The 26,203-nt window shown below is 43.5% G+C and overlaps 2 protein-coding genes and 1 non-coding gene across 6 annotated transcripts; 2 read left to right on the top strand and 1 right to left on the bottom strand.

Annotated features, from left to right (window-relative positions):
- Window positions 1-4,432: 4,432 nt before the first annotated feature.
- trnal-caa (transfer RNA leucine (anticodon CAA)) lies at window positions 4,433-4,545 on the bottom strand. The gene is made up of 2 exons: window positions 4,508-4,545; window positions 4,433-4,478 (listed from the first exon to the last, which is right to left on the bottom strand). It is a non-coding gene; the product is annotated as a tRNA-Leu (tRNA).
- A 339-nt stretch (window positions 4,546-4,884) lies between these two features.
- On the top strand, window positions 4,885-7,717 carry zgc:153935 (uncharacterized protein LOC777611 homolog). 3 transcript variants are annotated; one of them, XM_035788765.2, is made up of 7 exons: window positions 5,082-5,253; window positions 5,462-5,526; window positions 5,820-5,954; window positions 6,087-6,209; window positions 6,286-6,435; window positions 6,520-6,672; window positions 6,760-7,717. In XM_035788765.2, the coding sequence occupies exons 1-7, from the start codon at window positions 5,220-5,222 to the stop codon at window positions 6,886-6,888; spliced, it is 789 nt and encodes a 262-aa protein (XP_035644658.1). In that variant the 5' UTR covers window positions 5,082-5,219; the 3' UTR covers window positions 6,889-7,717. The 3 variants fall into 3 exon arrangements, with proteins under 3 accessions (XP_035644657.1, XP_035644658.1, XP_035644659.1); XM_035788764.2 differs by lacking the exon at window positions 5,462-5,526 and having other exon boundaries at window positions 4,885-5,253; XM_035788766.2 differs by lacking the exon at window positions 5,462-5,526 and having other exon boundaries at window positions 5,848-5,954.
- A 4,422-nt stretch (window positions 7,718-12,139) lies between these two features.
- LOC118395012 (uncharacterized) lies at window positions 12,140-25,824 on the top strand. Of its 2 annotated transcripts, none has more exons than XM_052464173.1 (14): window positions 12,140-12,491; window positions 20,879-21,013; window positions 21,112-21,240; window positions 21,311-21,463; window positions 21,546-21,731; window positions 22,134-22,290; window positions 23,004-23,111; window positions 23,461-23,670; window positions 23,839-23,973; window positions 24,077-24,220; window positions 24,374-24,920; window positions 25,129-25,272; window positions 25,373-25,510; window positions 25,677-25,824. In XM_052464173.1, the coding sequence occupies exons 1-13, from the start codon at window positions 12,279-12,281 to the stop codon at window positions 25,377-25,379; spliced, it is 2,268 nt and encodes a 755-aa protein (XP_052320133.1). In that variant the 5' UTR covers window positions 12,140-12,278; the 3' UTR covers window positions 25,380-25,510; window positions 25,677-25,824. The 2 variants fall into 2 exon arrangements, with proteins under 2 accessions (XP_052320133.1, XP_052320134.1); XM_052464174.1 differs by having other exon boundaries at window positions 12,364-12,504.
- Window positions 25,825-26,203: the final 379 nt, after the last annotated feature.

Below are 26,203 nucleotides of genomic sequence, written 5' to 3'. Positions count from 1 at the left end.
GTTCAAAACGTGTTCTCACCTCACGGGTCACTGACTAACCTCTCTCTCAGTGTGTGTGCGTGTGTGTGTGCTCGCGTGTTTGTTTATATGTGTGTGTGTGTGATGCTTCTCAGGGTGCAGACAGAGTGTGTGATGATTGAATCCCAGGTCAGTATTAAACCTCCGGGCATCACATATGAGTAATGTAACATGTTTCCCACTGTGACACTCTGGGTGGGGAGAAAACTACATTAATGACCTGTTTGTTTTATATGAACTCACACAGAGGAGAGGTAACACACACACACACACACACGCACGCACGCACGCACGCACGCACGCACACACACACACACACACACACACACACACACACACACACACACACACACACACACACACACACACACACACACACACACACACACACACACACACACACACACACACACACACATGCATGCCTGTCTGGTTGAGTCTCCATCACTCACTGCTTTAGGGTGGTGAAATGCAATAACAGTCATAGAAGCATACACACACACACACACACACACACACACACACACACACAAAATATGCGGTGTGAAATTGGGTCAGCAGTGGAGAGTGGGCTTAATGCCGAGCACATACGCTCCCTGAAATACATCTGCATATTCATGTGGGTGGCTATCAAAGTACACACACACATATGCAGATACACGTGTGGGAACACAGACACTCACATACAATTACACAATCGCACACATGCACACGACCTCGTGATCACATGTTTGAGTTACTGCCAGGAGCAGAGTGTTCACCTTTCGTGGATCTGATAGTTTTTCTATAACACTGGATGCCTTCAGACGTGTGCCTATGTATGTGTCACGATATCCTTTGTGGGAGTGATGATAACTGTATTGACAACTGCTTGCTACTGTTCCTGTAGACACTGGGGCATATGCTGTTTGCTCTGTGTCACCAGCGTCACTTAAGAACTATTCTGACCCTAAGTCTCCTCAGTCCCACACACACGCTCAAGTCATAAAACAACATTTTACTCATTCTAATTCTACATATGAAAGAACAAAGAATTGAATCCCACTACACCGATTCTGACGCTCGTCGGACGTGGCAGGGCTTGAAAACTATTACGGACTACAAAGACTCCCAGACGAGCTAAATGCCTTTTTGTGTGATCACACCCTCTGTGGCCGATGTGAGCAAGACCTTTAAACAGGTCAACATTCACAAAGATGTGGGGCCAAACGGATTACCAGGACACATACTCAAAGCATGCGTGGACCAACTGGCAAGTGTCTTCACTGACGTTTTCAACCTCTCCCTGACCGAGTCTGTAATACCTACATGTTTCCAGCAGACCACCATAGTCTCTGTGCCCAAGAAAGCGAAGGTAACCTGCCTAAATGATTATCGCCCCGTAGCACTCACGTCACTAGTCTTGAAATGCTTTGAAAGGCTGGTCATGGCTCACATCAACACCATCATTCCGGAAACCCTAGTCCCCCTCCAATTCGCATAACGCCCCAACAGATCCACAGATGACGCAATCTCTATTGCACTCCACACTACCCTTTCCCACCTGGACAAAAGGAATACAGTTGTGAGAATGCTGTTCATTGACTACAGCTCAGCATTCAAAACCATAGTGCCCACAAAGCTCATCACTAAGATAAGGACCCTGGGACTAAACACCTCCCTCTGCAACTTGAACCTGGACTTCCATATGGGCTTCCCCCAGGTTGTAACAACACATCTGCCACGCTGATCGTCAACACTGGGGCCCCTCAGGGATGCATGCTTAGTCCACTTCTGTACTCCCTGTTCACCCACGACTGCATTTCCAAGCACGACTCCAACACCATCATTAAGTTTGCTGACGACACAACAGTGGTAGGCCTGATCACCGACAACAATGAGACAGCCTATACGGAGGAGGTCAGAGACAAGGCAGTGTAGTGCCAGGACAACACTCTCTCCCTCAATGTGAGCAAGACAAAGGACCTGATCCTGGACTATAGTAAGACAAGGGCCGAACAGGCCCCCATTAACATTGACGGGACTGAAGTGGAGCGGGTAGAGGGTTTCAAGTTCCTTATGACAACACCTTTTCCCCCTGAGGAGACTGAAAAGATTTGGCATGGGTCACTAGATTCTCAAAAAGTTCTACAGCTGCACCATCGAGAGCATCCTGACCAGTTTGCTCGCTCGGTATCTGGCCGTAAGGTGCTACAGAGGGTAGCGCATATGGCCCAGTACATCACTGGGGCCAAGCTTCATGACATCCAAGACTTATATACTAGGCGGTGTCAGAGGAAGACTACAGTCACCCGCACGGTAAGTGGTACTGGAGCGCCAAGTCTGGCACCAAAAGGCTCCTTAACAGCTTCTACCCACAAGCCATATGACTGCTGAACAATGAATCCACCCGGACTATTTACATTGATCTCCCCATTTGTTTTGACACTGCCGCTACTTCCTGTTTATTATCTATGCATAGTCACTTTACAAACCTCGACTAACCTGTACCCCCTCACATTGGCTCAGTACCGGTACCCCCTGTATAAAGCCTCGTTATTGTTATGTCTTTTCTTAAGTCTATTTCTTGAACTGCATTTCATGGTTAAGGGCTTGTAAGTAAGCATGTCACGGTAAGGTATACTACACCTGTTGTATTTGGGCAAATTGTATTTGATCTGTTGTATGTGACAAATGGGATTTGATCTGTTCTATGTGACAAATGGGATTTGATTTGAAATTGATTGCAGTGTCTTTCTTCCCTCTCTGTCTCTCTCTCTATCTCCCCTTTCCCTTTTTCTCTCCTTCTTTTCGATCTCCAGGTGACAGTCTTCGATGAATAATATTACCCATCCCTGGAATGACTATTTAATAAAACTAACAACATGAAACTCAGTACGTCCTTAGAAAGTAAAACACTAACGTTTCAGTAAAACCACGAGGTAAAAGGACAATGACATATAATTTAACCATCCCATCCAGAGGTAGCAGACTGAAAAACAGAGACAGCGAGAGAAAGAGAGCGAAAGACGGTGTGGCTTCCCTGAGGATAAACATGTCAAACCATGTGGTTGGCGTTTCTGACTCTCTCTCTGAGAAATGAACAACAATTTTCTCTGACAAAGCGTTTTTCTGCACTGCATATTTGCAGAAAGTGGGTGGAAACTGTATTTTGTGCAAAAGTGAGAAACATTGAGAGGGTAACAAAGGAAACAGAGCCAGTGAGCAGATTGTTATGAAGCCCCATCGGGGTAAGGGAGGGCAGACTTTTGAAGAGAGAGACAGTGGGTTGAGCCGAGTGGAGCGAGAGAATATGTGGATGTGTGTGCGTGTGTATGTAAAAGCATGCAGGCTTGTGTGCATGTATCCTTGTGTGTGCTTGTGTATGTGCTTCATGTGTGTGTGTGTGTGTGTGTGTGTGTGTATGTGTGCGCGGACTTGCCTGTTTGTGTGCGTGATGGCCTGTGTGTGTGTGTGTAGGGGGTTTGGGGACTCTCACAGTGAGACCTGGGCGTATGATTTATTTCAGAATACTAATGTCTCTTTGATCTCCCTCTGCTTAAAACAACCCCCTGCTGGGATCACACGCACACCATTGTTGTGTCCCTCTCAATTCACTAAGCAGGCCACATTTATGCACTTACACTCGCAGGGAAGTACGGACGCAAGTGCGTGCACACACACATACACACACTCCAGGGTGTCTAATCTACTTTAGCTTTAATCGAATCCGTAGAGATCCAATTACAAAGATAGAGGGATATTTGTTTTTCGGTGAGCATCCTAAAAGACTAATTAAATGTTCATGTAAAGATGACATTATTTGATACAACACAAAATGTATTTTCATTTTCATAATTGCTCTTTGTTGTATAAATCTGTTTGAAGTTGGGTCCTATAATTCTAAGTAAGTGATTCACTGTATCAGAGAATACCACTGGTCCTTAAATGAGGTGTGTGGGTTGTTTTCTGTCCTCTAATTACAGAAACAAAATATGCACGCTTTACTGTTGCAGGGTTAGGCCACACGTTTCTTATAATGCACATCTTGGTATATATTTCTAACACACACACACACACACACACACACACACACACACAACCACACCTTGGTTATGTGGATACCCTGTAAATAAATCTCTAGGAGGGTGACCAGTAAAACTTCTCCTTTCAGCCAGCAGTAAAACTCGTCCATGCAGGGCTGCCTCTGGCGTTTGGAATGATGATGGCGCCACCTCATGGACGAAAACACGAAAACACTCTTTTCCTCCTACCTGAAATTTCGCTGCTCTGTCTGGATCACTCGAAAATAGCCCAGTTGAGCATGTATAAATAGGCAATGGCAAAACGTAAAATGATCATGTGTTTTCTTTCCACCACTTGAGGGAATCCACTGAGTAGACTCTATCAATCTGATTTTGTTAAGGAAAAACATTGTCAGAAGCGGGATTCGAACCCGCGCCTCCATTCGGAGACCAGAATACCCCTTTTACCCAGGAAGGATTTTCACCTTGAGTCTGGCGCCTTAGACCGCTCGGCCATCCTGACAACTGTACCTTCATACGTTTCTTATAGCTTTTAGTATTCTATAACCTAAAGTCCTGTATAGGTGAGTACTGCTGTGTAGGTACACTACAGGTTGGATTTATGTAGGCAAGACAGTTAGAGTACTGATAATGTATGGCCTAAGCCTATAGTTATAGATAAATCTTTAGATTTGATAATGAATCATTTCAATTATTTTACCTGTATTGTCGTTATCACTTTAATAAATCATATTCAGGCTATACAGACAGTTTCGCTGTTTCAGGACAGACAGACGGCAGTTGGAAAAGTCTAGCTAGTTTTACTACAATCCCCATACTGCACTGACAGAGAATGGGCGGAGTTCGAGTCGAGACAAAAGCGGAAACTTGACATCGCGGATGACACGCACTTTTGTTTCTTTGTTGACCTTTTCTTGTGTAGCGTTCCAGAGATAAAGTCGGCATACTCTTCAGTTTGTTTTAAGATCTAGCTCTGCTTTATGTTGGTGTTTGTTTTAATTTGAACATGGTACACGAAGAGTTGAGCGCTCGTCTGAACGATGGGGGGTATAAGAACTGGCTCAAAGCGGGGTACTGTCTCCTCAAACTGCGGGAGGGGTTGCACCCTTTCACCGATACTGAGATGAGATCCTTCCACGGAAATCTAGTCACTAGGAACCCGAGTCTGCGGCGGCCATGTCGGAGTGGGTGCAGACCCAAAGGGAATCAGGTGAGAGTCAAAAGTTGTCTGCTGGCATAATGTCAGTTGAGTTGAACCCCTCCCCAAATAACCTGAATCATTTTAAGAAAATTATTATGGGCTAGCTTAATCATGTGTCAATTTACTCCAGTAGTATCCTGGACGTTAAGAGTGTATTTATTAGTTCGAACAGTTGCAAGCGGAAAACACTTATTTTATTTCACTTTTATTTAACCAGGTAGGCAAGTTGAGAAAAAAATTATCATTTACAATTGCGACCTGGCCAAGATAAAGCAAATTCAGGTAGGTCCCTTCCGTTTCGTTCCGTTTGCATCCGTAAGAAACGTTTTGTTAAAGAATCGGCGTAATGAATACGCCCCTGGCTCTCGCGTACTCTTTTCTGCTATAATGGTGTTCGCACTAATTTAATGTGCAAACATGCTGGCACCAACCGTACTGGTAATGAACTGAAGAAAAAAAATGTAAAACCATTTCCGCAAAGGAGTAATACCATTTCGCAAACGAGAGACTACACCAGTAGAGACCTGTCATGATGACGTTTGTTTGAATGATTCTTTCTCGTATGTGTCCCACAGCTGTACTCTGTGTGTGTGGTGTGTACAGAGTGGAGGAACGTGATCCTGAGGCACCACACAAACCCCAGGGGGATGGTGAATTGGGGGAATTGCAGACCCCCACTCTGGAACCAGGACCACTGGGAACTGGCCAAGGTAGTGTGTGTGTGTGCAAACTAAATATTACTGAATTATTGGTTCTGTTATTGAAATTGTACTCCGCTTACACCCATGTTATATTAGATAATTGACCTCTTCTCTCCTTCTTTCTTCCTTTGTCTCCCTCAGGCCTACATGCCGCGGGGTCAAGCTGGGGTTAAGGGGGCGGAGCTGTGTGATGCGTCCGCACTGCTCAACCTCCTCAACTTCTGCTCCCACTTCAACTACGTGGACCAGCACTGTGTCAGAGAGGTAACACAAATGCACACAGTATAAACACATGTCACCTCTGTTTGTGTGTTTTGAATGTGTGTGCGTCTTGTCTTAGGTTATCAGGTGTAGGAACGAGTTGATGCACTCCTGTGAGATGCGAGTGTGTGACCAGTGGATGAGGCGCTACCAGGTCAGCATACAGCAGCTCCTACAGCAATTCACACACCTACCAGAAGTGGCAGCAGCCGGACAACAGATACTAGAGGTGTGTGTGATACCAGCTCTCAGATCTGTGTATTGTATCACCTCTGATCTATGGAGCGTAAATGCTGTGTGTGTTTGTGTCCAGATGCTGGCTGTTGATTTGTCAGTGTTAGTTCCTGGTGTGGACCGAGTGGACGGTTCCTTGTCGGAGGGGGTGGAGCCTGAGTCTATCAGCCAATGGGAAGCGGACTTGCTGAGAGAGAGGCTGCAGGAGCTGCTTACTGACACAGACACACAGGTACTTCTAACTACAATTTCTAACCATTAGTTGTCTGACTGATTGACTCTGTCTGACTAATGTCTGACCGCCTGCTGTATTCTGTAGGACACTGAGGAGTTGCTGAGACTGAGGGATTTCCTCCTGGCCAACAGAGACTTGAGTGACCAGTTCTCCTCTGAACTCCAGACCATCACATCAATGGAGACACAGATGAGGAGAAGGGGGAGGGAATGAAGTGGAGACACCTGCGTAACCAGTTAACCTACTAACTCATCAGAGGGCAGGGGAAGAGAGCAGAGGTGAGGACTAAACCAGAAGAGATGGATGACTCTAGTGCCCAAGTGCCAGTTTTAGCATGGGCAGCACCATTGAGGACTTTTACCATTTTGAAGTAATCAACAGGGTGGGACTTCCTATTGGTTAAGGAAGGATCACATGATTCCATTTGGGTCATCAGGAGGGATCAGCCAATGAATTATACTAGTGAGCAAACATTCCATAACTGCAGGTGGCATTAAATCGGCAACCTTGGCATTGTACCTGTTCAAAACATTCACTACAGTAGGGCTGGGCTATATGGCAAAAATATGTCACGGTATTTAATGGTTTGAGTAATAAATGTTCTGAATTTGCTTTGAGTAGTGTGTGACCCTAGGGTGACAACACATACATTCTAATTGATTTCAATGGGTTCTCTGTTCTGATAGTTTAATATAACAGTATAAAACATTCACCCAAAATAGTTTTCATAAATGTCCTGCACTCATTTGAGATCATTTCCATATTGCCATGTAGTGCTGCACGATATTGGCCAAAAATGTAGGCTTATTTTATTTTTTACCAAATGTTGCAATTTTGATTTGACTGATGGAATCATGGAAACATAATTATCATAATTCTATAGTTAGAATATAAGAGTGGACACTTTGAATACAGTGTTTGACATGAAAATGCCAGGGAGGAGTTATTGTGACGGGGTAGGAACCAAAGTGTTGGTCAGTGTTTCCTACGGGACTCTATAATCTTTGGCTACATTAAATGTTTTCTTCATGTAGCGAACATATTCATGCTTTGCCTATTCCTCTTTGATTTAGAAGATACTGTTGCACAAACAACATGCTGATTTAGGCCTCCACCATCACTGGTAATCAGGCTGTATTGCCAGCTACATTTACTCTGACTCAGTACATTTATTGGCTAGCCAGCTGACTAGCGATTAGCATTAGCGGCTAACACGACTTAGCCACAATTTGCTAAGAAAAGAAACTAGCTGTTTACAGATGTAAGAAACACACACTAATAGTGTAATTATAGAATGCTTGTGGATTTATATTAAGAAGTAAAGTGGAATGTGAACTTCCTAAACTAGACAGGGGGGCAGCTGCTGCACTCGATGCAGGGATAACTTTAGAGGAAATTAACACAGCGACGGCACAATTTACAAACGGCAAGGCCCCTGGGCTCGATGGATATGTCATAGACTGGCGCAGTACTTCTTATAGAATTCTACATCTCCACTTATGTTGCGAATGTTTTAAACAATCCAAAGAAAATGCCAAACTCCTGCAAACACTGTATGAGGCTACAATGGCACTGATCTTGAAAAAATATGATAGATTCCATGGAGATGTCGTCTTATCGCCCCGTGTCGTTACTCCCTATAGGAAATAAGGTGTTGACAAAGATATTGGCAAACCGATTGAAAACATATATTTCTGACATCATACACCCTGACCAGACAGGTTTTATCCCGGGCCGACATATATTACAATTTGAGACACCTTTTCAACGTAATGTATCACGATCATAAGGTTGAGGCCGTGATAATAGCTGATGCAGAGAAGGTTGAGGCAGTGGTAATAGCTCTTGATGCAGAGAAGGTTAAGGCAGTGGTAATAGCTGATGCAGAGAAGGTTTAGGCAGTGGTAATAGCTCTTGATGCAGAGAAGGTTGAGGCAGTGGTAATAGCTCTTGATGCAGAGAAGGTTTAGGCAGTGGTAATAGCTCTTGATGCAGAGAAGGTTGAGGCAGTGGTAATAGCTCTTGATGCAGAGAAGGCGTTTGATCGGCTTGAGTGGAAGTATATGATGTCGGTTCTGGAGCACTTCGGGTTTGGAAAGGAATTTATTAATTGGATAATTATTTATGCACACGCAATGGCGTCCGTGGTAACCAATCAGGCAATGTCGCAGTCATTCTACCTGTTCAAGGGCTGCCGACAGGGGTGCCCTATTTCACCTGCTCTCTTCACTATAGCCATGGAATCCCTTGATTCGGGCATATAGCTTCTGTTAAAATAAGACACTCACCACAAAATGTCCCTATATGCAGATGATGTTATTTTGTTTTTATCCAAGCCTAAAACTTCTATTCCGCCCTTAACTTGGTAAATACATTCTGCTCCTTCTCTGGGACAGTTTCAAAGAAGCATTTATGCAAGTACAAGATAAGAGGGGGCTTTGGCCTTCCTCACTTTAAACTGTATTATTGGGCTGCTAATCTGAACATTGTGCTTTCTGGAGGGAAAGTTTACCTGGGATGTGACAGAATGATATGGCTTTTGATTGAGCAGTGCACTTGTTAATTGTCCATTATATGTGAAGAAAGCCACTTTGTCATACTCTTAGCATCTGGAAACAGATGAGGTATTTTCTTAACATACCCACTGTATACATTGACAGCCCTATTTGCCTGAATCATGCTTTCCACCCCGCATTGGATGATGTGGTGTTTTCACAGTGGAGGGAGAAGGGGCTCACAACAATTGGTCATTTATACATAGATGGTCAGTTAGCTTCATTTCAACAATTACAGGGAAAGTTCAACATGCCAACAACACATTTTTCAGATACCTCCAAATCAGGAATTTCTTAAGGACACGTATGCCACAGTATGGCATTAAGCAAAATAGTCCTACATTAGATAGCCTGATCCTTGTAAAACCCCATTCAAAAGGGTCGGTCTCTAGACGGTATGATGTGCTACAGGCCCACATAGAGGTATCCACAGACACTATTAAAATGGCTTGGGAACAAGAACTGTGGTTTATATTCCTGGGAGCTTCTACCCAGTCCTCATCTGAGATTTTATGAACCAAGTTCTTGTTCCCAAGCCCTTTTTAATAGTGTCTGTGGATACCTCTATGTGGGCCTGTAGCACATCATACAGTCTAGAGACCGACCCTTTTGAATGGGGTTTCACACACCGTGTACAGTTTAAGGTGATACGCAGGTTACATTACTCAGTAGTGAAACTGCATAAACTATTCCCAGACACCTCACCACTGTGTGAGAGGTGCAAACTGGATGAGGGGACGTTGACCCACTTATTCTGGACATGTCCAATGTTACATGCTTACTGGGCTCTCATTTTTGATTACTTATCTAAAGCCTTCGATAGAGTTCTAGCCCCAGACCCATTGATCGCTCTGTTTGCTACAGGTGATGGGAATAACCAGGAGGGGAAGGCTGTCTCTCTTTGTACTCTATTAGCCAAAAGGAAATTGGAGACTGTACCTACCTTTTTGAAATGTGGTTACGGGATTTAGGGAATGTAATACATATGGGAAAGATACGATACAATACCTCCAATAGAAGTCCATTGTTTTACCAAATATGGCAGCCGATACTGGATAAATGGTCAAGTCCCGCTTCGTAACTGGGTTGACGATCTGCTGCTACTCTGTGCTGTACTCCACTCAATATTTATTTTGGGCTTAACTACACTGCGTGTAATGACTATATGCTGTCTTCTTATACATGTACCACCTAATAGGATTTAGTTTTATGTTGTGTATGTGTGAGTTAAGTTTTGTTTTGTCCTCTAAAATTGGCCATCCCATTCAACAGTACAATGAATGTCAATGTTTGTATTGCTGTCTTTTTTTGAATGTTTTTTTAAATTTTTATTGGAAAATAATAAGCATATTATTTTTTTCTAATTAGGAAGGAAAGTGGAAACGGCATCATAGTCGTTCTCATTGTTGCATGTGCTGCATTGACCGAGTGTCTCATGTTCGAGACAACAAATACGCTCCTTGAGTGAAGGGGTGGGACTAGGTCTGTGTGGAAAGCGGCATAGTGAGGGGAGAAAGATGTTTCAATTATCGGAGTAAACTATACAAATTAACATCACACAATGCGTATCACATTTAACAAGCAAAACCTTCAAAATACCGTTATAGAAGGTAAAGTAAAAACCCATACCGGTCCGTGCATCAATACTGGTATATAGTAAAATACGGTATACCGGCCAGACTACAGGTGACCGTATGCACTCAGTTTGCTTGCCAACTCGAAGAAGACAATGGAGATGGCCTCAATGGCATTGCCCATGCGCTCATAGGTCTATAATGGGACAGATACAATGATGCAATGTCTTAAGTAAGGGATCATCAACTAGATTCAGACGCGGCCCATTTCTTTCTATTTTTTTATTGAGTGGATGGTCGGGGAGCCCGAACATGATTCCAAATCATTTGTAGACAGCAAATTGACCGCAAGAAGTCCACACCTAACCAAACCTAATAATTTCAAACCTTGCTTACGTTTGTTTATGATCACGTGTCTCGCTATTATGCGTGGAAATACGTGTGAACATATTTCCTAGTTTAAAATCGCGTGGAGTTGATTTCCCAATGTTAATTTTTTAAATAAAAAATGTATGTCCAACAATGAAAATGCAACAACAAAAGAATTACAATGGGGATAAAACCACCTGTGGGAAGCCAGTTGGGGAACAGACTTTTTAAAATTGAACCTTTATTTAATTTAAGTCTATGGACTGTACTGACCAATCATGCCTTTATGCCAGAAGAGGGGTCAAGGTTAATGGGTTGATCAGTGATCTACCAGAGGACGGGACAGTAGAACCCAGGGAACTATTCAAAGTCTTGAAAAGGTTTCAGATTTTGCTTGCAAGCATGTTTTTATCGATATGAACTTGCTGTTGTTGACCGACTAAATGAGTGTGCATGTACAGAAAGTTGTATGTTTACTCTGTAAATCCAGCCACACTTTGATTGAACAGACCCTAACTGTTCCGTTTTAAAATCATGCAGGACCAGAAGGGGAAATTGATTGTCCCCAAAAAACAACTCTCCAACATGACCATACTTTGTTTTATTTGTTAAATACGTTATATTGAGATGTAGGTATGTCTATGCTGTAGATCACATTGAGACACTTTGTGATTGAATAGTGACCAGAACTGTAAGAGCAAGAACACGTACTGAAAAAAACATACATAAATGCACAATCACTAAAATGTCCTGCGTTTCTATCATTATTTGTTTGAATGCAATGCCGTACATTGGAAGGTTTGTTTTGCTGTGGTAATACATGGAAACAAAGTATATGGTATAAACGGGTTAAATATGTATCTTAGAGGTTAGAGAACTTTCCCCAAAATACATGTACAGGAATCGATCTACGTACACGTTATGACGGTGGCGAGAACGCTGCTCATTGGTTGAACCGGGACCCTGTGCGCCTGACAGTTCGGCTGCAGACAGCCTGTCAAACCCAGCGCATAGGTAATGTAGGCTCAAAGGTTACGGGACTGATCGAATCGGGCGGTACCGAAGGAATTATTATCCAGCACAACGATACAGCATTTGTTTCACCATGGACTCATTCAGACGGTTTCAGGATGACGACTATAAAAACTGGATTAAAACGACCATGGGTCTGAATTGTCTTAAAACGAGACTAGGAGGATTCCTGGAACACGAAACCGAAACCTACCACGATCACCTCCGAAACAAAGTGAACGCAAACAAAGGCGATCTATGTACAACACAATGTAACCTAAAGAAATGGATGCCCAGGGCAAAGCAGGTGATTAAAATATGTGAGTTAAAATGTAACTCGCATGATATCTGAGTTTCCGTCCCTAATATGTTCTGCCCATGCACGGATGTCATAGGCTACAACTGTTTTATGGAATGACTTTTGTGATTGTAATATAAAACAAACCGTTTGAATTCGAGAATCAAATTCTTATTATTGCAAACCAAAATAATCATATTGAGGGCAAAGCATTAACCCAAAAGTATTGAGAGGAAAAATAAATAATATTTCAAGAAAATATTTTTTTAAAGGCAAGAACAAGTGACTTGTAAATGAATGTATTGTTTTCTTCTTCAGTAAGCACGTTTCCATCCACAGTTTGTATGGAGTGAAGTCATACCGTATAAAATAAATCGCACAGTTGTGATAGAAACAGGAAATTTCGGTACGATTTTATAAATGACGACAGAGAACGTGTTTGTTCGACATGGTGGGATCTCTGTTGGTAAAATGAAATGCGAGAAATGGCGGTGGAAACTCCTTTATGCGTAAATGTTGAAATAATAGCCATCCTACTGAAGTAAACGTGGAGTCACGTGATGATCTGTCGTGTGGTCCTTCCACTACGACTCGGGGAAACGACAGTTTATTAGGCTACAGATGGAAATGTAATGATCTTCACAGGGTGGTGAAAGTGCTCGGTGATCGTGATGCGTATTTCAAATATATATTGAGGGTTCGATTCTGGTGACTTGACGATCGATGCTTGACTGCCTTTTGACAAAAACATATTCTCGGGTTTATCCATAATAATCTCACTGATCAACCCATGACCCCTGATCCCTAACCCCCTGTAGACTAGTCTACCCGGGGTTGCCATGTCTGCGGCTTTCTGTAAATTGTTGTAACCTGTTGCTGCAGATTATCAGGCAGTGAGCAGACTGTTACTGAGTGAGTGGTGGGGATGGCTGGAAGGGTGTGTGTGTGTGATTTAGAGCACTGGTTGAGAGCGCTGCTGCTGAGTCATTGAGACTGCAGCACGCACACGTCGTGACTTTTTTTTCGACTTTTCTTAAGGGTTTTACGCATGCTTAGTTCTTGGGTCTCGAGCACTTGAAATGGAATTTATAGATGCTTCTGTTACGGGAATAAGTCCACAATAAACCTGACATTAAATTTGGAGAATGATACATTTGCATTTGTTGGCTGTCATGTAGTCTATTAATTTATATGCAATTGTAGGCTACTGTAGCTTACCGTTTGATACACTATACACGTAAAAGTATTTATAGTATGCGGACACCCCTTCAAATGAGTGGATTTGGCTATTTCAGCCACACCCGTTGCTGACAGGTGTATAAAATCGAGCACACAGCCATGCATTCTCCAAAGACAAACATTGGCAGTATAATGGCCTTACTGAAGAGCTCAGTGACTTCCAATGTGGCACTGTCATAGGATGCCACCTTTCCAACAAGTCAGTTTGTCACATTTCTGCCCTGCTAGAGCTGCCCCGGGCAACTGTAAGTGCTGTTATTGTGAAGTGGAAACATCTAGGAGCAACAACGGTGTTGGGAGCGCGTAGCACATAAAAATGGTCAGTCCTCAGTTGCAACACTTACTACAGAGTTCCAAACTGCCTCTGGAAACAACATCAGCACAATAACTGTTAGTCGGGAGCTTCATGAAGTGGGTTTCCATGGCTGAGCAGCCTCACACAAGCCTACGATCACCATGCGCAAGCTAAGCTTTTGCTGGAGTGGTGTAAAGCTCGCTGCCATTGGACTCAGGGGCAGTGGAAACGTGTTCTCTGGAGTGATGAATCATGCTTCACCATCTGGCAGTCCCACAATAAAAATCAGGGTTTGGCGTAAGCCAGGAGAACCATACCTGTCTGACTGCATAGTGCCAACTGTAAAGTTTTGTGGATGAGGAATAATGTTGTGGGGCTGTTTTCATGGTTCGGGCTGAGCCTCTTAGTTCCAGTGAAGGGAAATCTTAACACTAAAGCATAAATTGACATTCTAGACAATTCTGTACTTCCAACTTTGTGGCAACAGTTTGGGGAAGGTCCTTTCCTGTTTCAGCATGACAATGCCCCTGTGCACAAAGCGAGGTCCATACTGAAATGGTTCGTCGATCTGTGTGGAAGAACTTGACTGGCCTTCAGAGCTCTAACCTCAACCCCATGGAACAACTTTGTGATAAATTGGAGCGCCGAATGCCAGCCAGGCCTAATCGCCCAACATCAGTGCCCGACCTCACACATGTTCTTGTGGCTGAATGGAAGCAAGTCCCCGCAGCAATGTTCCAACATCTAATGGAATGTATTTCCGGAAGAGTGGAGGCTGTTATAGCAGCAATGGGGGCACAAACTCCATATTGATGCCCATGATTTTGGAATGAGATGTTCAACGCGATATCACTGAAGTCATTGCAAATCAATTTGTGCCACTTGTGTAGTCTACCTGGAGCTGACAAACAGATTTGAATAAATGGCCTATAACTTCAATTTTTTATTTGTAGCCTTGTGTTATTAGGCAATTCTTAATGGCCGTGTTAGGATAATTTCTAATTGAATTATCCTATCAATTGTTATCATGGTGACAGCTCTATCGCAAATGTATCATTCTCCACATTTAATGTCAGTTTCATTGTGGATGTTGGCCTATCAGGGCCTATAGGCCACCTGCATCTAGCTCAGCAAACCATGGCAAAGTTGAATTGCAATTATAAACACAGATTTGAGTCAGTAGCCTATACCTATTGAAATAACGAGTCAATCTCACAAACAGGCTGTTTTATACATCTAACACAATGGCACAATTGCCAGAAAATAGCCTAGCATTCTTTTTTTGAAGTTCGTTCAAGTGTTTCTTTTTTCAGAGATTTTGAGATCCTCTGTCCAACTTTCATCCCTCTAACTCTCCTGTCGGATTTATCAAGTTTTGTGCAAAAGGGATTTAATTACAATTTATAAACTGAATGCTGATTGGTTGAAAGCTGTCGTATATCAGACCGTGTACCACAGTATGACAAAAAAATTTTTATGCTGTTCTAAATATGTTTAACCAGTTTATAATAGCAATAAGGCACTTCAGGAGTTTGTGGTAAATGGCCATTATACTACGGCTAAGGGCTGTGTCCTAAGAACAGAAATATTGGCAATGTGCCTCACCTCCTCGGGCCTTATTGCTTAATCATAGCAGTCAAAACAAGTTAAATCAACATCCATTGATGGAAAATGATCTGGCAAATTTAATAAGGGCGAATTAGCCTTTCTCTTGCGACATATTCTTAAACTCACAGTAGTTATTATTTTGATGGAAAACTGAAGTTTGCTTCTTAGCTTACATCGTTACAAATTCCGCAGATATTCCTTCTTAATTAATTTATTGTATAAATGTGGCAACTGTTCTTCTGCTGCGAAAAAAAAGAAACATTTTTGGGCTAGTTGTCAGGCCTGGTAAGTGGGTTGAGGTGTCATTGGGATAGAAATTTGAACTTGACCTGGCAACCCTGAGCCTATCCTACTCATAGCCTACTCACCCTGTATCTGCCAGCTGTTGGCTAGAGCACATGTGCTATTTAATTTTTGTGAAGAACTATGGGTAGAGTAGAAAATACAATGGAAACACACTGAACTTTATATTTTTATTCAGTACATGAAAACTTGAGGGAAAAGGTCAGCCTCACCCAGTGATCCAGTTTGTTTACATCCAAGGCTATGTAGACCTCGGTATGTTAGATATAGCTACCATGCAACCCAGATAATTTGCTAGATACTTGTTTGTTACTCTATAAAGTAGCTTGATTGCTAATTCCAGAATTCAGGGGATACAATATACATCTAAATTATCTTCAGTCCCTAACTATGTCAGGTAGCTAACAGGTTAAGAAGCTAGCTAGCAAGTTGATTCACACATGACTGTGGTCATTTGTAGGTAGCTGCAGTGCAACAAGACCAAAGTCAAAACCAACTTTTTCTAAACACCTCAATCTACACGTATATGGCCAGTGACGATAGCTCCTTATGTACTTATCAAATTTGAAGAGCCATAGTAATAAACATAATTGTCACGTATACTCCCTCTCCGGCCTCTAGGTCATCAGGCTGCTGATTATCCTGTCACCGTCGTCAAGCGCACCCGCGCCTCATGACACTCACCTGGACTCCATCACCTCCTTGATTAGCTTCCCTATATCTGTCACTCCCCTTGGTTCTCTCCTCGGGTGTTATCGACTCTGTTTTCACGTCGGCGCGTTTTGTGGTTCGCGGTTATTGTTTTGTTTACTTATTGAAACACACACTCCCTGTGCTTGCTTCCCGACTCAGCGCACTCGTTACCATAATCCTTGAGTTAGTCCTTGGCGAGACAGTTGACAAAGCTGTTACTTGACTCAATACTGTTAAAGCTGCAAGACACGGGCATTACCACAGAGTTTAATTACAGTAGTTGATCAGTCAATCAGTCTGCACAATTAACCATAACAAATGATTTTATTAAGGACATACCCCTTACTGTACATTTAGACCTGTGACAGACACATTGCCCTTTGAAGAATGTTCAAGAAATGTACAATTTCCACAAAGTGTTCAACTCGTTTTCCTTGATAATGGTTTCCAACATATGATTGTCAGAACTTAACTAAAGAGCAAGAACATCTCTGCATTGTAATTGTATTTGCAGGATACCTTATTGAACATGTGGCTGGTCACAAATTGGTACTGTAAACTGGACTAAACACAGTTCAGCGATAAGTCTGCCCTACTCATTCTCGTCTGTACAGTTAGAAGTGTTTGTCGTATATTGTTGGGAACGAAGTGATGTTCCTCTTCGGCTTCTCTCAGCTACGGAGGCAGATCATCAGCCAAACTAGCTGTGGAAAAGGAACTATTTAAACACTGCTGCCCTTCAGGGCTAGGAATGAGGAACTTTGAACTCGTGCACACTTTTGTAGAAAGGGTGAAGAATCAGGACACAAGCCGACCCTCTCCCCTTAAGCCGAAGTACGCATTCATACAATCTCCCTCTTGGCCGAAGCCCTTTACACTCGTACCCGTATACGGGTTGAAAATGGCAGATATGGACATTGATAAGCACGTAAATTGGAACGCAAGTGGCTGTACAGTAACATGCTACACAAGACGTCAGAGCTCAAGGGCCTCCACTTCATAGCGCTGTATTGGGTTTTGACTGACAGCCGTTAGGAACTTGAGCAGCACGCACAGCCCCAAAAAAAGTTGCCCCATTCCTCCCGCTAATTGGCCAACTTTTGCAAATGATTTTGTGTCTGAGTGAGGGAAATGCCTTAAGTTACAAGTACTCTATGTATTTTGAAAGATGTGACGTTGAGTATTTATAATAAATACCACTTTTTGATGTCATACGAGCAAGTCAAACACCGGTGAATCCAAATGTACACTTCACATTTCCACATCATAAACCTCATGTCATATACAGTGTCAGTGTTTATCATCACTATGCTTGATGTACAGTTACAAGATGACATGACGTCATACCCTGGGGCTGTCCTGAACACAATGAGCCTATGCTTGATGTACAGTTACAAGATGACGTCATACCCTGGGGCTGTCCTGAACACAATGAGCCTATGCTTGATGTACAGTTACAAGATGACATGACGTCATACCCTGGGGCTGTCCTGAACACAATGAGCCTATGCTTGCTGTGTTGTGAAGAAAATGTACAGTGGACCACACATCAGAGTGCACTCATGACTTCATTCCATGCGCACCAAAATTACCATCTGCTTCTCTGAATTTCCTAGTGAAAGCCTAACACTATAAGGCCTTTTTAGCAAGTCATGTTGGCAATAGAATCCCACATTTTCCAACAATATTCTTGTCACGTCACTGAATGTATTTAGAGTATTTTTAGATTTTGATACCAAAAAAAAAAAAGTACAGTAAGTGTAAAATGCACGTAAAGTCTTGGATTCAGTCTTGTCAGGTGAAGCGTCATGTCCTCACCTTTTAGTCTAATCATTTCCCCATGATCTCCAAACGGTTCCCTTTGAATTGCTACCATGGTAATGCTTTTGCTTACCTTATTTCTCATGTAATAAACATTTAAATTTAGCCCTATCTATGTAGGCCAATTCCCATGAGTGTAAGGGGTTAAAGGAATGAACTGGCGGTGTAAGGAATATGATGGAACTCCACTCAACCATGGTTGTAGCAATCCATTGCCTTAAATCCATGAAAGGGAGTTAACAAGTAAATACCATTTGAAGAAGGGGGTTTAGGGCACCAAGTAATTTTTCAGCCACGTCGGTGCCACTACAGCCCTTGCTCCCCATGGGAGAGCATCCTGACCTTGCAGCTTAGAAGGGCAGCTTGGTCAGCAGCATCTGGAAGACAGGAGGGGGCCGTCTGCTGGAGGAGCTGCTGGGTTTGCCTGCACACAGCAATGACTTTAGCCAGCTGAACCTCTCCCTTCTCATACTTTCCTAAGGGTTGGAACACAAAATGGATTAGTTGGAAAGCACTAGGGGCAACAGTGGAGCGCATCTTTACTGAGTAGTGGGCACATGTTGTGGACGGGGATAGTGGATGGGTATAATTCCATGACTCTGGATCAGAAGATTGCGTGTTTGATCCCAGTGGTGGACACTGATTTAGATTTTTTTTTTTACCCTATCCCATACCTTAACCATTCAGAGTCAGTAGCTAAACTTAACCCTTAACTTCTAAACTTGACGTTTAGAGAAATGGAATGCAGCTCAGTGTTCAACACCATAGTGCCCACAAAGCTCATCACTAAGCAAAGAACCCTGGGATGAAACACCGCCCCCAGGTGGTAAGGGTGGACAACACCTCTACCACGCTGATCCTGAACACGGGGCCCCTCAGGGGTGAATGCTTAGTCCCCTTTCTGAACTCCCTGTTCACTCACGACTGCATGACCAAGCACGACTCCAACACCATCATTTAGTTTGCTGACGGTGGTAGGATTGAACTCCCTCAGGAGACTGAAAAGATTTGGGGAAGGCCCAAAAAATGGTCAGACTCCAGTCACCCAAGTCATAGACTGCTGCTACTCACTGTTTATTATCTATACATAGTTACTTTACCCCTTCCTACATGTACAAATGACCTCGACTAACCTGTACCCCCGCACATTGACTCGGTACCAGTACCCCCTGTATATAGCCCCGTTATTGTTGTTTTGTGTTACTTATTTATACAATTGTTTTACTTTAGTTTATTTAGTAAATGTTCTTAACCAACAATGCAGTTCGAGAAATAGAGTTAAGGGCTTGTAAGTAAACATTTCAAGGTAAGGTTGTATTCGCCGCATGTTACAAATAAAATGTGATTTGATTTGAATGATACGGAGCAGCAGGAGCAACTCGGGGTGTAAAAAGAAATGTAATTAAAATAAATATACACTTTCAAATGGGACTTTTTGAGCAACTTGGATACATGTCTAATTCTGCACTGAGACATCGCTTATTGGGCAGACAGATAGACACACACACACACAGCCAGTGAGCCAGGCCACACAAAAAAAGAACCAAATGCTAAACAAAATTGTCTATAGTACAATCAGACTGTAGTGAAAAGCTGCCCTTGCTCTCGGGAACCCAGGGCTATACAGCACTGGGGTTCATGAGAAGGGCTTGTAGTGCCTTTGTTCTTGACTAGCCACCTACCACGAGAGTAACTTCAGAGTTACTTCAGTGCACCATATCTTGCTTGTTGGCTGGGATTGAAATGATATAACCATGCTAGCTAATTGTTTCAATACATCTTCTAAATGTAAAAGACACTTACCAAAGGGTGATTCCCTATGTCTTCCTTGTTGTAAAGCTGACGTTATCTAGTTATACTAGTCAGGCCCATTGGGCTAACTAGCTAGATAATAGCCACTGAGCCTTTTTATGGAAAAGTTAAATAAATAATCAATCAACCTTTTTTCATACACTAGCTGGCTAGTTATCAGAAGACACTGTTGCCTCTCAGCATTGCCAGCATTAACATACCTCAGTGAGCTGTACAGGCCATAATTTTCTTTTAAATGAGGATGAACTGTCTCTCCAAAACCAGTTGACCAGTAGAGACGCATCATATAGCTCCTCCCTCCCAAACCCCGCCTACCCGGAATGAACTTGCCAAAACTTTGCAAACCCAAAACAAGGCAGTGAAGCAAAGGGCCGGATAATGTAACCAAATAGAGTAAAAAAAATGCAGTCAGAGGTGTTTAATCGCAATTGCGATTATATATATATTTTTTAAAATTAATTTACTATTTGTTTTTACCTTTTCAAAATGATTTTCTTGCAATACTATTTATATTGCTCTCAATACTTTTGGGTTAATGTTTGCGTTCAATATTATTATTTGTTGTTTGCAATAAAAAAAATTGTTCTCGAATTCAAAAGTACTTCTATGGTTGTTCCTGTGTAAGGTTCCTCAAGTGTGTGAAGTGTGCGAGCCATGGAGAGATGAGATCTGGGCCAACCATTCATTTAAAGGCGGACAGGTCTACTGGAGTAACTCCAAGCCGTACCTGTGGCCTACGAAAAAATGGGAGGTAGCCAAGGTAAAGTACCGACATCTGGACTAATGCTCTTCCTGTATTTATCATAAGTGTGTTACATCCTGCCTTGGTAGTTGGTATGTCATTGTGTGTGTGTTTAGGTCTACATGCCCCGTGGAAATATGGACCACACCACTGTGGACCAATTTGACATCTCGGCCTTCCTCAATCTCATGACCCAATGCAGCTACTTTGCCAAGTTTGTGAAGTCCAAAACTCTTATCACACAGGTAAACTTTCTCACACTCACAAATGTGCACATTTACCTGTGTATAAGTATGACGGTGTGTATGTGTGCAGGTGACCAACGTGAGGAACCAGGTGATGCACTCGGCTGACTTCCGGGTGGAGAAGGGGGAGTTAGAATCTTACCTAGGGCGAATCAAAGACCTGGGCCAGGCTCTGAAAACACACTACCCCAAATTCAGTGAGCTGACAGAGGAGATCGAACAGGTGTGTGTGTGTGTGTGTGCGTGTGCTATTAAGTCCATACCTCACTTTTACATTGGGAACCTGACCGGTATCTTTGTCCCAGCTCCAGAATACAGACTTCAGTTTTATCATGAGCTGTGTTGGGAAGAAGATTGCACTTGCGGCAGATAAGGTCCCGGAGAGCATGCTGAAACTCCAGAACTTTCTGAGTCTGGAACAACAGATACTGAAGGAAAAGTTGGAGTGTCTGTCCCAACGCTATGAAGAGGACAGAGAGACAGCCCTTACTGTAAGACACACACAAACACACACACACGTCATGTTATTCTATCCTCGTGGGGACCTACAATGTATTTCCATTTAAAATCCTTTCCCCCCCCCTAACTTTAACCCGTAACCCTAAACCTAACTTATAACTCTAAACCTAATTCTAACTCTAATTGTAACCCTAAGCTTAAAATAGCCTGTGTCCTCATGGGGACCTGGGAAATGTCCCCACGAGGGAGAATTGTTTTACTATCCTAGTGAGGACTTTTAGGTCCTCACAAGGATAGAAGAACCAACACACACACACACACACACACACACACACACACACACACACACACACACACACACACACACACACACACACACACAGACATCCTCACTGTAAGGCACCTCAAATGTTTGTGTGTGTGTGTACCCCCAGCTGGAGGAGTTGCAGTGTGTGAGGGTGTTTCTGGAGGGGAACAATGACCTGCAGGAGAGCCTGGCGCCACAGTGGGAGAGACTGACAGAGGTGCAGGAAAGAGTGGACACACTCACCGTCAGAGTGGACACACTGGAGAGGAACACACGCACACACGGTGAGTGAGGAAGAGGAACATAGAGAGAGAGATGGATTCAACCCCACTCAGAGCATTTGTTTTCCAGAGAGAGAGCAGAGCTGTATTCATTAGTCAAATTCCATTGCAAAACGTTTTGTCTGTTGCAAAAAGATTTAACTTAAACGTTTACACTAAGAAACAAACAAGCAAACAGAGTAAAAGGAACCAAACGGGAAGGGATCTACCTTAATTTGTCCAATAGAAACGCTCATTTTTCATTTGGAGTAAACTGTTTCCATTGCAAAAAGTTTTTTAACAGACTAAACGTTTTGCAACAGAATACAACTAATGAATACACCCCAGGTAGAGAGTGAGACCGAGAGAGATAGTAGAGAGACTGATAATGGAGTTACTGAGGAATCCAGCCCTACTCGGAGAGAGAGACTTGAGGGTTAAAATTACTTAAAAGATTCAAATTTTTATTTAACCTTTATTTAACTAGGCAGTTAACAACAAATTTTTATTTACAATGATGGCCTTCCCCGGCCAAACCCTAACCCGACGACGCTGGGCAATTGTGTGCCGCCGGTTGTGATACAGCCTGGAATCGAACCAGGGTCTGTAGTGGCGCCTCTAGCACTGAGATGCAGTGCCTTAGACGACAAATTAATCTAGTGTACAACTTTCACACAGACAGACTTTACCATGAACAGAGGAAAAATATTGACCTATGGCAGCTGTGTGTTTTTCAGATCCTGAGTTCAGTGCTGACATCCTCAAATATAAGAACCATCTGTATGAGGAGGCCAGGAGGCAAGGGTGGCCTGAGCCTGTCTTCTCAGAGATAAAGGAAGCCCTCGGTAGGTCAGAACCTTATTCCTAGCTTTGGGCCTGGAGTTCTTCCTTAACATGCCCAAAATGTCGCCCATAACGGTCATCCAGACTGTCCTGACTACGTTACATGGTCAGGAAAAACTCCTGGCCCTTATCCAATTCTGTGGTGTAAAGAAGATGTCTTATGGTGGCTTGTGCTGGGTTGTTTAATGATATTATATGTAATAGCTTTATAATATCAGGAAACAGCTCTATAAATATGTGTTGACTGTATAAATAAATGATTTATTATTATGTGAAAACGTTGGAGATGCATGCAGCTGTGTCTCTGTGAAGACTTGACCCTCTGGCTTCTCTCAAAATGGGTTTGTCCAGGTTACAGGGGTCGTGTGCGGGTGAGAGGTCAGACATTTGAAGGTGTTCAGGTGTGCCCAAAGTCGAAGACAGCGCACCAGGAAGTGGCTAAACTGGCCCTGAGCCAGCTTGCCAAGGACAGTGCTAGCCTGAGTGAGCTAGCCAATGACACAGAGGAGGGAGAGGCATCCAGTAGCCAGACGGACCAACCACAAAGCCTCTCATGCACAGGTGCTGTATTCCTCAGCCAATCAAATGTATGGTATGAGTAAAAAATATTGTGTCAATAGTATCTGTTAAAACATAATATCACCATGTTTTGTTTCTCGAATGACCAATAGTCCTAAATTGGTATCAGTGTCTGATTGCTTAACCTCTACCATGTAACTCTGTCTTTAGGCCCCGTGTTCTTCGGTAGTGTCACTGTGGTCCTTAAAACTGACATCACCTCTGGAGAGGGGCATTCTGGAATGACAGAGGCTGTTCAGTCTGCCTACAAGAAACTAGCTCTCCTGTTGGATCTACCAGAATCAGGTTAAAGACCCCTACAGTACAGTAATGTACATCTACCTTTACTGTTTTCACTTATGTCCATCAAAATGCTTGTGGTCATGGAAACTCTTCTCTTGTACCTCAGCTTCCTCCTATAAGGATGTGGTCCTGGAGCACTGTCATACGCGGGATGTCCCACCCCCAGAGGAGGCTGTCCAATCTGATGCAGAGGAGAAGACCTACCAATGCACTCTTCGATTCACTGGACCAATCACCTTCTATGTCCCAGGTAACACCACATTCAGTAGGCCGTATAGATACTTTACAATGTTATGTTTCATGGTGTATTGAATGTAAATATATTTTGTGTATGTCAAATGTATATAGATATATACTGTAAGTATTATATAATGTTTAAAATATGTTTTCTGGTTCACTCCAGAGGGTTCCAGCAAAAAGAAACATGCATGTCAGCAGGCAGCTAAAGTGGCCCTCCAGCGGCTGTCCGGAGTCCTCGGCAGTAAGGAAGTGGTGGGAGGGAACTACGTGAGCACCCTGAAAGAGCTGCTGGAGGCTCAGACCCCACAACTGGACAAGCCTGCGTATGATGTCACAGACAGAGGAAGGGGAGCGGGGGAGGTCACTGAGAGGGGGGGGGGAGTGGAGGAACGTGGAGGGGTGACAAGTGGGGAGGGGATAGGCAAGAAGGAGAAAGGAGTGGGGTCAAGCGAAGGTGAGGGCTGCCCTCACCTCCCACCAGCTCCCATGATACATAGCGTGCAGCCCCCCGAGAGTCAGGTGGTCCCAGTGTCACGCATGGAAACCTTGGTTACTATGGACCCCATGGCTACCACAGTCACCATGGTTGCCATGCATACCGCAGCCCCCATAAATACCACAATTACCATGGAGACCCAGGGGAGGGGCCTCAGAGTCAGACCCCCACCAAGCCACGCCCACCCTTCCAGAGGAGAGCAGCGTCACTTCAGGTACACAGAATCGCATTAAAACTCACAGCTTCATTGTCCAGTTCATATAAACAGACAACATTGTACCTAGAAGAAACAAGAACAAAAAATAAGACAACAGTCAACACTGTTAAAAGAACACACTTTAAAAGAAGTGTGAAATTGAAGTCAATGAAAACGAGAACGTATGAAAAAGGTGAGGTCCTTTTATCTGTCCTCCATTTTTCAGATGGCCTGGGGTTCGTTATGTGTGTGGCGGTACGTGTGCAGAAGGACCTCGACCCACACGAGGCCTCCTCTCGAGAGGAGGCGCTACAGGCAGCCTACTGCAGTCTGCTCCAGGGCCTGTCCCTGGGTCCGCCGCCGACAGCAGGTACACTACACACTTTAGATATGGGGGGACAACTTCATCCTACTTAATTGGTTAGTGGGTGCTGTTGTGACTCAGCCTGAATTCAGTGCTGTCCTTGCAGGTGGTGAGAAGCAGAGTGTGCTGGAGTTCTTCAGACGGGCCAAGTGTGTTCCCCCAGTGGAGGACTGTGTAACAACAATGGAGGGAAAGCACAGATGCACTCTAAGAATCGTAGGCGAGCTCACCTTCCACAGCACAGGTAACTTTTTTTTATACACAAATGTCATCACAATGGCACATTTGATGAGAGGTAAACATTGGTTATAAAGGGTAATTGCAGTTTTGCCAGGACATGAAATGATCGATGTCTCACAATCACCTGTAACCCCCTCACCTCTCTCTCTCTCTCTCTCTCTCTCTAAGAGGCGGCCCCCAAAAAGCAGCAGGCAGAGCATTGTGCAGCTAAGGAGGCCCTGAGGCGTCTGAATGGGGTCCTGAGTGGGGTTTTGGACGGAGACATCGGCAGAGCGGGTCCAAACTACAAGGGTAAACTCCAGGAGTTGCTGGTCAAGCATGGAGGAGGAGCCAAGCCAGAGTACAAAAATACTGAGGCTAACAAGATCAGAACAGGAGCCGGTTAGTCTGGACCTCTTTCTATCTCCCCATAGCTGCAGGTCAGGTGATGGGAAACTGCTGCTGCTGGCTCTGCTCTGGTCAGAGGCTAAAAACTAACACAGCACTTATTCCATTATTAATACATTATCTTCTCTCTGTATCTTTCTCTATGTCTGTCTGTCGCGCTCTCTCTCTCTCCTGACTTCTATCTCATGCTCTCTCTCCCCACAGCTGCAAGTCAGATGACCGGGGAAACTACTGCTGTTGGCACTACTCTACAGGGTGACAAGTTGTCAATTACCACGGAGACAACACCTGACGATTCCGGCCCGCCTCC

This window comes from Oncorhynchus keta, chromosome 15 (genome assembly GCF_023373465.1).
Source record: "Oncorhynchus keta strain PuntledgeMale-10-30-2019 chromosome 15, Oket_V2, whole genome shotgun sequence".
In the NCBI taxonomy this organism is placed as follows: Eukaryota; Metazoa; Chordata; class Actinopteri; order Salmoniformes; family Salmonidae; genus Oncorhynchus; species Oncorhynchus keta.
The sequence above is the reverse complement of the archived record's forward strand: the minus strand, read 5'-3'. Positions and strand labels throughout refer to the sequence as shown.

What these genes read in the sequence shown, in the direction of transcription:
- zgc:153935 (XM_035788764.2), top strand. Translation starts at nt 5,050, where the DNA reads ATGGTACACGAAGAGTTGAGCGCTCGTCTGAACGATGGGGGGTATAAG. An exon ending in ACCAGCACTGTGTCAGAGAG is followed by an intron (nt 6,210 to 6,285) that starts GTAACACAAATG and finishes GTCTTGTCTTAG; the next exon opens with GTTATCAGGTGTAGGAACGA. An exon ending in TTACTGACACAGACACACAG is followed by an intron (nt 6,673 to 6,759) that starts GTACTTCTAACT and finishes TGTATTCTGTAG; the next exon opens with GACACTGAGGAGTTGCTGAG.
- LOC118395012 (XM_052464173.1), top strand. Translation starts at nt 12,279, where the DNA reads ATGGACTCATTCAGACGGTTTCAGGATGACGACTATAAAAACTGGATT. An exon ending in ACAAAGCCTCTCATGCACAG is followed by an intron (nt 23,671 to 23,838) that starts GTGCTGTATTCC and finishes CTCTGTCTTTAG; the next exon opens with GCCCCGTGTTCTTCGGTAGT. An exon ending in AATCACCTTCTATGTCCCAG is followed by an intron (nt 24,221 to 24,373) that starts GTAACACCACAT and finishes GGTTCACTCCAG; the next exon opens with AGGGTTCCAGCAAAAAGAAA.